Source organism: Caretta caretta, chromosome 2, assembly GCF_965140235.1.
Source record: "Caretta caretta isolate rCarCar2 chromosome 2, rCarCar1.hap1, whole genome shotgun sequence".
In the NCBI taxonomy this organism is placed as follows: domain Eukaryota; kingdom Metazoa; phylum Chordata; order Testudines; family Cheloniidae; genus Caretta; species Caretta caretta.
The window spans coordinates 228270546-228283671 of NC_134207.1; the positions used below are offsets into that span (position 1 = coordinate 228270546).

General features: G+C 42.3%; 1 protein-coding gene across 1 annotated transcript in view; it reads left to right on the forward strand.

The window, feature by feature from the left end:
* Positions 1-13126, forward strand: part of ABCB1 (ATP binding cassette subfamily B member 1) — a 68582-nt gene that overhangs the window by 53745 nt on the left and 1711 nt on the right. The window contains exons 24-27 of the mRNA XM_048838047.2: positions 4280-4436; positions 5500-5697; positions 11324-11530; positions 12534-12680. Coding sequence (XP_048694004.2) covers positions 4280-4436; positions 5500-5697; positions 11324-11530; positions 12534-12680 — 709 coding nt within the window. The remainder of the gene's footprint in view (positions 1-4279; positions 4437-5499; positions 5698-11323; positions 11531-12533; positions 12681-13126) is intronic.

The following is a 13126-nucleotide window of genomic DNA, read 5'->3' on the forward strand; positions in this document are numbered from 1 at the left end:
CCTCGCTCCATTAACCCCTTACAGGTCAGTGTTTGTGTGTGGGGGGGGGGGAATGCCCCATCAGACACCCTTCCCCTTAAGACAAACTGCCTTGGGCAGGAGAATTACCTTCCTTGCTTTCCCCACAGCTGTGTCCATAGGACATGCCTCTCCTGCCTCAGATTTTCTACCAGGAGGAGCAACTTGCCATTCTGCTCCATGATGTCTCTGAATTTCCCTCTGCCTTGTTTTGTGCTATCCGCAAGGCCTGTTCGGTGGCTTTCAGTTTCTCCCATAACACCTAGCCCTGGCTCTGCAGGCTCTCCCAGCACCACTTCTTCCAAGGTCTAAGTCCCTACTACAGCTTGTCCTGCTTAAGTGTGGGTTCCCTTGTCTGTCTGGGTCCTCTCCGTCCCAGTCATCTTATCCACCTTCTCCTTAGCACCTCCTGCTGGGCATGGGAGATTGCTCCCTACCCAGCCATCACCACCACCACCACCTGATCTAGCCTGATGTGACCTAGGGTGCCTAGGGAAGCCCTCCCTGGAAATGCCAAGGTCAGGACTGGCTGCAAAAGGGAGAGCAGATATTCCCAAGACTGGTGGGTAACACTTAAGTCAAACTGCCCAACCTGTCATCAACTGTGCTTCTGATCCCCCACACTGGTTATCAAGAAGCAAAAAAAGAAATCGCACAGCCCCCTTTATTGCATTCCAGTTCTCTGGCTTCCAATCAGCACCTACGTCCAGTACAGTGAGAAGTTATTTAAACAATTTTGCTCACATATACAAAATGTTCTTCTGACCCCAGAGGGTTAGCTGTTACCAGGTCACTATGGGTTTGGATCTTACCAAAATACCATGCTGCCAGCCAATCCTTTAGTGTCTAAAACTAAAGGTTTATTGAAAAAAGCAAGAACAAGAAGAGAGGTTAAATGGTAAAAGTCACATACATACAGAGACTTCAAAGTCCATCAGGTTCCTAGCAGTACTGGTGAGTTTGCTGGCTTGAAAGTCCCTCTGGAATACATCCACAGCTTGGATGGGTCATTCAGTCCTTTGTTCAGAGCTTCGTTTGTAGAAAGGTTACTCCAGAGCTAATAAGCAAGAATGAAGACAAGAAGAGGACTGAAGACAAAATGGAGAAGATGCAGCTGCCTTTTATAGTCCTTGCCATACAGCTTGGTTTCCTTTGGTCCAAACACAAGCTGCCCAGCACATGGCCTGGAAGCCTTAGTGTTCTGTCCATAGGTATGCCCCTGCATGCCTTGCTGAGTCATAAGGTGTATCCCTTGCTTTCTGTCAATAGGTCAATTGTATAGCTGATGTCCCTTGATGGGCTGTCAAGCAGGCAAAGCAGTGCTAATGCCAATCTGCCTGGGTGTGTCACAGCACAAGTTTGGAACTACAGACATACCATACATATAATTTACAATACAAGGGTGATACAAACACAAATAAGATTATCATACCTGGCAAATTATAATATTTTTGTAGATACTTTACATGGCATATCTGGCATAACCCATTGCAATTTTACAATATTACAATTACAATATATTCATAATATCCTAAAGTCTCCTGCAAATTCCATACAGTGTCATGCCTGGTTCCCAGGCATCCCTTTTCTATCCTGCCTTCTCTTAAAGGGGTAATACCTTCTTATATGGCCCTCTCATGGCACCAATAAGAAATTCTTTGCTTCCCTTTGGTCAGAGGCCTCCCATGGTCCTTCCATTGCTCAGGCCCTTCCCCTGGGTTAGCCTTGACCCTACCACTCAGGTCTGGGCACTCCCTCTGCAGGTACCTCTGTTGCCCACAGGTCCAACATGCCCATCCCCTCCCTGTTCACTTCAAAGGTGGGACTCTCCTGGGCTGTTGCTCTTTCCCACTCTCTGCATAAGGCTTCTCTCTCCCATCCCAATAGGGGCAATTTCTCTTAAAGTGTCCCCTCCGTTCACAAGTGTAAGACTGTTCTGTTCAGGCTTCTGGCCTCCTGACCTGGAGCCTCGCTTCTTGCCCCAGGCCCTCTGGAGGATCTTGAGCAAATAACGCTGCTCTTCCAGGCATTCCTGCAAGTGTCTCTGTGCTTTCCACTGTTGCTGGTTCTCCAGGATCTGGCTCATTAGGGCCTGGATCCCCCTGGGTTACTCATTGCCCCCCTTTAATGGGAGCAGCAACTCTGAAGTCCAGCCTGGGAAGGTACACCTGCCTTCCACCAAAAAGGCCTCCACACATGCAGCTCCATTGTCCTTTTGACCCAAGTGTCTCTGCTATAGCCTTTCCCACTTCCCTTGTATCAGGGGTGGCTGTCCAACATTATCTTAGTCTCTCACTCAGTCCCCTCCCCTCAGAGGCAACCATGTGCCCACATTTTCTACCATGTGTGACAGGGTGGGACTTACCATGCTAGCGCCTCCTGCTGGTAATCTTGCGGTTCATCTCCGCAGGTCGGTACACCGACTCCCAGTGGTGTCTCGCCTGCCATCATTTCTCCTCCTGGACTCTTGTCACTCTAAGAACCGTGGCATCCTCTTCAGGACACAGCCCTCCAGCCATGGCATACTCTGCACTCCCTCCTTCAGGGGGCCAGTACTGCAATCCAGTCACTTTCTCAATGGCAAGGGGGAGGGAGGAACCTGGGCCTGCCCATTACTCCAGGTCCCGGCCCAGCTGTGACCCTTCCAACCTCTCAATACATTTCCCTGGGACACTTCCCCATGACCCCAGCATCTTCTTCACCCTTACCGCAGGGCCTCAATATGCCAGTCAGCCAGGAGCTCTCTCACACTCTTCTGTTCCTGCCAAGCACTGCTCTGTCCAGAGTGCTAGCTTTCTTCCACCTGCACAGCAGCCAATCCTCCCTCCTTGAGCTCCAGGGAGCAACTGACTCTGCAGCTCTTCTTATATGGGCCTGCCAGGCCCTGATTGACTGTGCCTCATAGCTCTACTCCTATTGGCTGCTTTTCACACAGCCTCCCTAGGGATCCATTAACCCCTCACAGGCCAGTGTGGGGTGGATGCCCCATCACACTTGCCAACAGTCACCCAAGAGATCTGTGGTAGAGCCCTTAATTGAATCCACATCCAATGGGAAGTTTGCCAAAGATGGCAGTGGGACCAGCATTTTACCCCTGGAGGTGGATTACAATTAATATGTTGTCTTTCTAGACCTACCCCTAGTCTAGAAAAATAGATACCTTTTTTAAGTAAGATAATGAATAGCCTTCTTGTGGTTACTACACTGAAGTATTTGGATATAAATTACAATTACATGTTTCCAAAACATCCCTGTACAACTGTCCTTGTGGCTGGGATAATTGGCTAACCACTGTTGAAAGTTAATCCCTCTTACATACTTGGATATGCCAAATAGCACCAATTTTTAATTATTAATCATATTTATTACGGTAATGCCTAGGGGCCAACCAAGAATGAGGCCCCATTCTTCTAGGCACTGTATGAACACAGTAGCAGACAGTCCTTGCCCCAAAGAGCTTAGTCTAAATAGATGAGAGAGGATGGGGGAAGAGGTAGAGCATGTGAACACTGTAATGGCAGCAACGTCATATGAATTCCACAATTTTTTGCAGGTTGGGAGGGGGAAGGGTGAATTAGGAGGCAATTTGTTAAATGGAAATTAAAGTGAAGGAAGAGGGGGCATTGAAGAGAGCGTGAGAGAGGCAGAGTAGGGGAGTAGTGGGCAAAATGGGAAAGTTCGGAGTGACGTTGAGGTGAAGAGACTGTGAGAGAGGACAAGGGTTGGAGCAGACAGCCAATCAGAGCAGAGAAAGTCCAGTCAAAGCTACTCCAGCTGCTCCTACTGGCTGGAATCTCTGATTGGTTCCTTCCTGCAGAGAGTGAGTGAGTGTCTATCTCTCCCCTGCACAGTTTTAGATCCAGGGGCAGCACACTGTTGGGGAGGGATCACTCTAGCTTAGCCCCATTGTACTCCCTCACCCATACGCAGCAATCCATGTTTTAGCTGCTTCTGCAGATGCTCCTTTTGCCTTCTTCTCAATATCCAGAATCTCACTTAAGTCCTGTCTCCCTGCTGCTAAAATTTGGGATCCTGCCAAAAATTAGCAATTGCATTAATAAATAAAGGAAACACTGAGTTTGGAACAGAAGCTTGTTTCTCACTTTATTAAAAGTGGATACATTTACTCATGGTACAAGACTATTCATTACAATGATATTTAACAACTTTTTTTTTACTCTAACCATCCCCCTCCCAATAGTTTACACCCCTTCCTCTACAACCTCATTATTTTATTTTCTCTCTTGTCTTGTTCTCGCAGGGTATTTTCAGCTATTGTATTTGGTGCAATGGCACTAGGACAGACCAGTTCATTTACTCCAGACTATGCCAAAGCCAAGATGTCAGCAGCACACTTGTTCACGCTGTTTGAAAGAGCCCCCTTAATAGACAGTTACAGTGATGAAGGACTGAAGCCTGTAAGTTGATCATTGTATTATGGACAATATCACCTACTACACTAACTAATGTCAACACTGAGGTTTTCTTCCCCCACTCACAAGTTAAGTGTTTAGATTAACTGATCCTTGGGGCCATTAACATTGTGTTTCATCCAAAAACTATGTGGGACAAATTCTGCTTCTGCATGGTCCTTCCTTGCATTTCTTTGTGGAGAGCCCCCTGCAAGGGCCAGTGAAAATGGGAACAATGCTGCAGAGGCAGCCAATTTCTCCTCTATGCAGGAGGAGCATATCCATGCACGGACAATGAAAATATAATCAGGCTTTATATTAACGTTGTAAAATGTTTTGGGATTCAATTTATATACAAGACGCTAATAATAAATGTTAGTGTGCTATAGGAGCTAAGAAGTTGGTGAATCTAGGTGGGCATCACTCAAAGAGGCAGACAAGACAATAGCAGTTCAGTATATTATTTTTATTGTGGTATTGCACACAAATAAAGATGGTAGGACTTTGCTCCAAGGAATTTACCATCTGACTAACACTTCTAATTTTTAAAATAATACCAACAAGGTCTAAGAAAATGCTGTTAACACTTACCAGGAATCATAAGTTTGACAGTAAGCATTTGGGTGCATATATGGTAATGATAATTGTACTGTAATTTAATTTGAAAAAAACCCAAAAAACTCTAAAGTAGGATTGCTTTGGTACACAGGCCAAGAATATCAGAAGTGGCTATTGTTCAGTGCTTACCTTGAGATTCCGAAAGGGGCCTGATTTACAGAAAGCATTAGATGAAGCTGGTGATCCAAAATTAGCATCATTTTTGAAAATTTGGGCTTACATTAAAACTGGTGTGAAGCAGAACTAGCAGAATCTCTGTCTTCAAAATAATTTTACACTGTTAATTTTTGAAACGTCACAATAAGGACCAGATCCTGGCTGTATTGAAGTTGAATGGCAAAACTCCCATGGAAACCAGTAGGAACAGGGTGGTTCTAGTTCTCTGTATATTGTTTTATGATGTATCAGAATTTTCCTAAAAATTGATCAGATGTTACCATTTCAATTATAGGATATATTCGAAGGCAACATAGCATTCAAAGAAGTGACGTTTAACTATCCAACTCGACCAGATGTCCAAGTGCTTCAAGGCTTGAATATTAAGGTAGAAAAGGGACAGACCCTGGCGCTCGTAGGCAGCAGCGGCTGTGGAAAGAGCACTGTTGTTCAGTTGCTTGAGAGGTTCTATGATCCTCTTGGTGGAGAAATGGTGAGTGATTCCTTGCGAGAACCTGGTTAAATGAGAACTTGCCTATCTCATTCTTGTTACTATAATAGAATGCAATAGGTACTTTTGATATTTTTGTATTCTTTGTGAAGATTAAGTGGAGGTACTAGCGGACTTTTAGGGTTCTGTGTATAGCCATAGCGAAGGTAGGAAGAATGCAAAATTTTCCACACTTCTCCTGTCATTCTGAGTTAAGGGAAATGATTCATGGATGAAAATTGCTACATGGGCCTGATCCAGAACATACTGAAGTCAGTGGAAAGATTTGGATTGGGCCCTATGATGGCTAATTATTATAAACCCATAAAATGTATTAGATGCAGATACTTATATAGTATACTAATATAAATGCCCCTCCCTCCTGTATCTTAAAACTATGAGCAGCAGGGAAGTATGGGACCTTTGCTCCTTATTTTTAATGTTAAATACCAAATTTATGCAATTTAAAGCGCATCCAGACACCATAGTAATGAATATTTCCTAAATGCTTACAATAATCTAGGTTTCAAATGTGTGTAAAGTGCATATCAAACCTCCCCACTACATAATTAATAGTTAAAAAGCACTTTCATGTCAACTTTTATGACATAGCAAATAAAGGTTCGTTACTTGTGACCAGAGTTCTTCAAGATGGACTCTGCATGTTCCCACTCTTGGGATGCTCTGACTGGATGCAGCCAGGATAGTGGAACCTTCTAGTAGCAGTGCCCAGTTATGGCGCCCCACCCCCTTTCCCTTGCCCTTAGTGTTTGAGTGTGTCCTGAGAGCATGGTTATGAAAAGGGGAGTGGCACCTGTTGCTGCCTCAGTTCCCTTCAAATACTAAAGCAGAATATTGATTAACCCTAAAAGTAGGACTCTACAGAAGTGGGGAAGGTTGGTGGGGAGTGTGAATATGCAGAATCTATCTTGAACTCTGGTTACAAGTAAATAACCTTCATTTCCTCTTCAAGTGCCCTCTGCATATTCCTGCTCTGGGGATAGTTTGGCAAGCAGTACTGTAAACTGGAAGAAGGGAGTGGAGTCCTAATTAAACAGCAGTTGGAGCATCACTCTGACAAATTGTGCACCAGACCTTGTTACCACATCCAAAGCATAATATCTTGTAAAAGTATGAACTGAATTCCACATGCCAGCCTTGCATATCTCAATAAGAGGAATATGTTTAGTGAATGCTGCAGTTGTAGCAACCGCTCTAGTAGAATGGGCTCTAAGTGGAACAGGAGGAGAAAGTGAAGCTCCATTATAACACTTGAATACACAGTCTGACCCATCTGGACAGGCAATATGCTGAAATGGTCCAACCCTTAAAAGTACCAGCATACGAGTTAAATACATTCTGTCCAAGTAATATAAGACTGTTCTAGTCCTATCCAAGGAGTGTACTCTAGATTCCCCTTTACTTGTATGAGATTTAGGGGAAAAAAATACAGGTAAATTAATACTTTGATTAACATGAAACTTGGAAACCACTCTGAAAGAATTTAGGGTGTGCTCAAAAAACACTTTATCTTTTTGAAAAGTAGTATAACAGGGTTCTGCCATCAATGTATGTAACTCGTTAATTCTTCTAGCAGAAGTGAAGGCTACCATACAAGCGGTCTGTCTAGAAAGATGAATCAAAGAACAGCTCGCTTGAGGCTCAAATGGGAGGGACATAAGTTGTGTTAAAACTAAGTTTAAATTCCAAGGAGGGGGCCAACTCCCATACTGGGGGATACAAATTCAATACACCTCTTAAACAAAGTTTCACCAACTTGTGCAAGAAGATGGATTTTCCATTAGCATGAGTATGGAATGCTGCTATTACTGCTAAATGGACTTTAATGGAGGAGAGAGACAACCTCCTCTCACCCCGGTTTTTAAGTACAAATATTCTGAAACAAGTTGTATGGGAACTGAGACTGGGTCAACATCCCTATCGGTTGCCAGATAACAAATTTTTTTCCATTTATAATTGTAGCGTCTCCTGGTAGGTGCTTTTCAAGCATTAATACGAACTTGCTGCACCTCAACAGAGCATGGTCTTTCTGAATCTGTTGAAGTCCTATTGCCCACGCTGTTAGATGTAATGACCGATGATCTGGGTACAGACCCTCCCCACTCTGGACAGTAAATCTGTTGATAGCAGGAGCATCTTGTATTTGCCATTGGATAAATGGAGTCACTCCATGTATCATTGTTGCCACAGACATGCTGGAGCAATTAAAATTATCCTGGCCAAATCTTGTTTTATTATCTTTTTTAAAAAAAACTTTGAGGATTAGAGGCAATAGGAGAAATGCATACATCAACACCATTCCCCAGTGTAAGAAAAATGCATCCATCAACGATAGACTGTCCAAGCCTTCTCTTGAGCAAAAAGAGGGACATTTTGTATTGAATCTGGTGGCAAGCAAATCTGTCTGGAAATCCCCAAAGCCTGAAAAAGTTTGGAAAAACTGCATCTTTTACAGACCATTCATGCATCTGCAAGGAGTCCCTGTCCAGACTATCCATGATCTCACTGTTCTTCCACAATATGCAAAGCAATTGGGTAAATGTTGTATAGGACGCACCAGTCCCGAAGCTTTATTGCCTTGTTGCCTAGCGGTGACAATCAAGTTCCTCCTTTTTTGTTCAAATATACTGTGGACATGTCATCCATAGTCACCTGAATTACTGCATCCTGTATCTGCAGAAGAAATGCTTTGAGAGCCAGATGGATGGCCCTGAGTTTTAAGATGCTCATGTGTAACAAGGATTCTCTAAAAATACCATATATCTCAGTTGAAAAGGTTGCAGAGATGTTCCCACCCCAGCCTGTCTTAGATGCATCTGTGGTGACTATTAATGAAGGAGGAAGTGGTTTAAACTATACTCCTTTGACATTCTGTGGTTTCAGTCACCACTTTAGAGAGAGTCTCATAATTCCAAGGAAAATTTGTATTTTTAGCACACTGTCCACACTAGGTTTGAAGTTTTCATAGCCACTGCTGAAGTGGCCTCATTCTGAGCCTGACCTATGGAGTCATGTATGTTGTGAATGCCATAAGACCTATAACACCAGAAAGCTGAGATGGTTGTAGAAGTAGTTTCAGTATAGTGGTGGTTTAGTTTCAAAAACCTCTGTTCCAGAAAGCATCCTTTCCTTTATGGAGTCAAGGATCGCCCCAATGAAGGGAGTACTTCAAGATGGAATCAGAAGAGACTTCTCTTTGTTTATAAGTTTCGAACAAAGAACAGGTTATCTGAATGGCTGTTACTAATTCCTTTTCTGACAGAGCCTTTAGCCACCTATCATTTAACTCAGGAAGAAAATCCCTGGTCTTCTCAAATGCACTGCTACTGGAGCCAGGCATTTGCTGAAAACCCTGGAGAGACCAGAGTAAGACTTTGTATTAGAAATGGTCTGAACCCAGAACATAAAAGTAGATATTTGCAGTGAGATTGTCTTATGGGGATATGGAAATATGTATCCTTGAGTTCAAGAGCTATGAACCAATCCAGAGTAGACAGGGAGGGAATGATTGGCACAAAAGATAACAACATTATGAACTGAAACAATCTGATGTATTGTTTTAGGCCTCTGAGATCTAAAATTGGTCAGAGACCTCCATTCTTTTTTGGGATTACAAAGAAATGGGAGTAAAACCCTTTGCATCTGTGAATTAATGGTGGTACTTCTACAGTCCCTGCATGCAGTAGAGCTTGTATTTCCATTCTTAATAATCTCTCATGGGAAGAGTCCCTGATGAGGAAGGGGCAGGAGTTTGCATGGAGGAAGGGCTTTGAATTGGACAGTATAACCTTCCTTTACTGTGTTGAAAAATCACCTGTCTGATGTGATAGTTGTCCATGTATCATAAAATTTGGATAGATAGGATTTTCTGAAATTGGTTCAAAGCTCTTGATTATCATGTCAAACCTGTGGCCTGACATTTTGCAGGGAGGATGTGGCCAAGGAATTCTTTGTCCTTATCTGGGATTTGTAGGATTTCTTCCTTTCCAGTGTTTGAGAGGATGCTTGCTGCAGTTGCTGCTATTGTGATAGTATGGTTGTCTCCTTTGATTAAAGAACAATGAAGAGGAAGAAGGTGAAACATTGCCTATGATATCTGAACACAGGTTTAGGTGTTCTCCCTCTACAAGGAGGCAGTAGTCCCAGAGATCTAGTTGTGGAGCAAGGCTCTATCTTCTCCAATATCTCATCAGTTTTTGTACTATATAGTCCACCCCCTTCCAAGGGTAAGTCCTATACTGTAGATCTCATTTCCATAGGAAGAGAAGACTATCATAACCATGAATTCCTATGTAGAGCTATTGCCAATGTCACAGATCTCAGAGTTGTGTCAGATACATCAAAGATGCCCTAAAGGCATTCCTGATCGCATTTTGATCCTCTTTGATGAAAGTTGATAATGTTTTCTGAATCTCAGATGTTTGGTGAAGATTGACATGTTCTCCCACAGTTGAAACTAATACCTGGCCATTACTGCTTGACAATTTGCCACTTGCATGTTGAAGGAAGCTGAAGAAAACAATTTTTTCCCGAGACAGTCCAACTTTTTCCTCCTTTATCATAAGGAGTAGAGAGTGTTCAAAAACCTAGGTCAGGTCTTCAAACATTGCTCCTATAACAAGAGACTCTCTGAGGTGGAATTTGGTAGAACTTGTCAGCCTTTTTTGAAATCGGTTGGCATGGTGCTGGATTAGAGACAAAAGAATTTTTGCCTTTACATGGGCAATAAAACTGCAGACGCAGACCCAGAATGTCAAAAACTGTATGTGTGGCCTCCTTCAAAGCCACCTAAGGTAATTTTAAAGTGGATGCCATTCTGTCCACTAATTTGTGAAAGTGAATTGCATTGCCCGAAGGAGGAGATGCCGTTGTTACTTCCACATGGAGATCAGGAGATGAATTGCTTTCTGGTTCCAACCATGTAGCAGGGTCCCCTTTGATTCTGCCTCTGCTGTGAACTGCAGCCACTGGGAGCTGTGGGCAGCTGTGCAAATGTAAACAAACTGTCTGGCGGCCCGCCAGCGGATTACCCTGATGGGCTGCGTGGTTGCCCACCGCTGCTCTAGGTGCTTACAAATTGATAGTTAAATAATTTGTTCCAGTATCTTTCCAGGTATCAAAGTCTACATCTTACAAGGATGATTATAATCCTGTGTTTGAAGGGAAATTTCTTCAGACTGGAAAGCACTCACAATCTAAGGGCTTGACTACATGGGAAAGTCTTGCCAGTTATACCAGTATAATTGTAGCAGTTTAAATTCAGAACTTTACTTATACCAGTAAAACATTGCCTTGTAGACAAAGAATTTTACTCAGTTCTGCAGTGTTTGCTTTGTGTATTACTTTATTTATTTTTTATAAATATGTACAATGTTAGAAGGAATAAGGCTCAAGGTTAGAAAGCGAGTCTAAGGAACTGAGATTGGAGGCTTGAATTACCTCCTTTGAGATTTCCTTACAAATAAACTGAAGCTAGCAAAATCATTGTATAAAGTATTTTGCAAAGAATTGTTGATATTAGCTATACAGAATGGAAAAATTAATGTAACATTTTTCGTGTAAGTCAAAGCTTCCCTATCTCTGACATTTAAGTATTCTTGCTTTTTAGCTGCTGGATGGCCAAAATGCAAAGTTATTAAATATCCAATGGCTTAGAGCTCACATTGGTATTGTCTCACAAGAACCAATCCTGTTTGACTGCAGTGTTGCTGAGAATATTGCATATGGAGATAACAGTAGAGAGGTGTCATCTGAAGAGATTGTAAATGCAGCAAGAGCAGCCAACATACATTCCTTCATTGACTCTCTGCCAAATGTAAGTTAAACCTTTTTTGTTTCTTACTCAAAACGAAAGGTGACTTACAAAGAAAAATAAAAAGGAGTTATGCCCTTTTATGCTTCTCTGGGATGTATAGGGAATCTAAAAGGATTTGTTTTTTCCATGCCTGTTTGTTACATTAGAAATTCAAGTCTTCTCTACAACATTTTTTTCGGGAAGACTCCATGGGCCAGTGGAGAACTAGGCTTATGAAAACAAGCATGTGAAACCTTGAGAGATTGAGAGAGAGAAGTGCTTTTAATTAAAGATTGTTTAAAATATTTTGTTTTGTTAGCCCTTAGTTATCTAAAACACTTTGTAGAATTTATCTTTGTTAAAGGTTCAGTTAGGGGCTGAGAACATTGCCAAACTGAATCATACAACAAATCATATGCAATCCTTACAGTGTAACAAATAAAAGCTAGTGCAGACTTTGAGGGAGCACCGACCAGTTCATTAGTAACAGCATGCATATTTTAAAAGCTAACATTTTTGGATGCCACAAGTCAGATGTGACACTCAATTAGATATGTACATAATTTAGATTAAAACCGTAATATTTTTTAAGTTATGATTTTCCCATCAATGTGAAATCACGAGGGGAAAGATCGTCCAGTGGTTAGGATGCTAGCCTGGGACTTGGGAGACAATAAAGGGTAGTTCAATTTCTTGACTTGCCACAGACTCCTGTGTGAGCCTCTCAGTTCCCTTCTGTAAAATTGGGATAATACACTTTCCTACCTCACAGGAGTGTTTTGAGGATAAATACATTAAAGATTGGGATGTTCAGGTAGTATGGTAATGGAGGTCATATAAGTACCTAAGATGGACAGATGTTTGTGGCCTTCAATAATTGTGGTCATCTGCTTTCAAAGAACTGCTGAAATAAAATGGCCAAGAGTAGAAAGCACATGCTCTATTGGACTCTGTGATTTAAGTCCAAATCCAGGCTAAATTGCTGGTGGGATGCACCTTCTAAACTTGTATTTATTGTATTTAGAAATATAATACCTGTGTGGGAGACAAAGGAACTCAGCTCTCGGGTGGTCAGAAGCAGCGTATTGCTATTGCTCGGGCTCTTGTACGTCATCCTCAAATTCTGCTACTGGATGAAGCCACATCTGCTCTAGATACAGAAAGTGAAAAGGTATCTTGTTTGTGTACACAGGGGGAATCTAAAGGGGAATCTAAAACCATGGCTGTTAACACAAAAATTGCAATTACTACTTTGATTTTCATAAATGCCTGTAAAAATCCAAAGTCTGGAAATCTGGAACTTTTCTACAAGTGAGATGCATATATACTGAGGCATTATCTCATTTGTATAAATGACAGCAACTGTCTAAATCTAGATTACCCAGATCCAAATGTCTTACTATGAAACTGTCTTCAATTACTCTTCTATTGCCTACTGATGTCAGAAGAATTTAAAAGGCTAGATCCCGCTTCTTCCTCTTTCTCCCCCATAAACACACTTGGCTAAATCTCCCTCTCCCCAAGGACGCTGGCACGTCTAGGCCCTCACTCCAGTTAGGGCAGGCCTTCTGGAACACAGACCCCATCTACAGCAACACTCTAATCAGCACACAACTC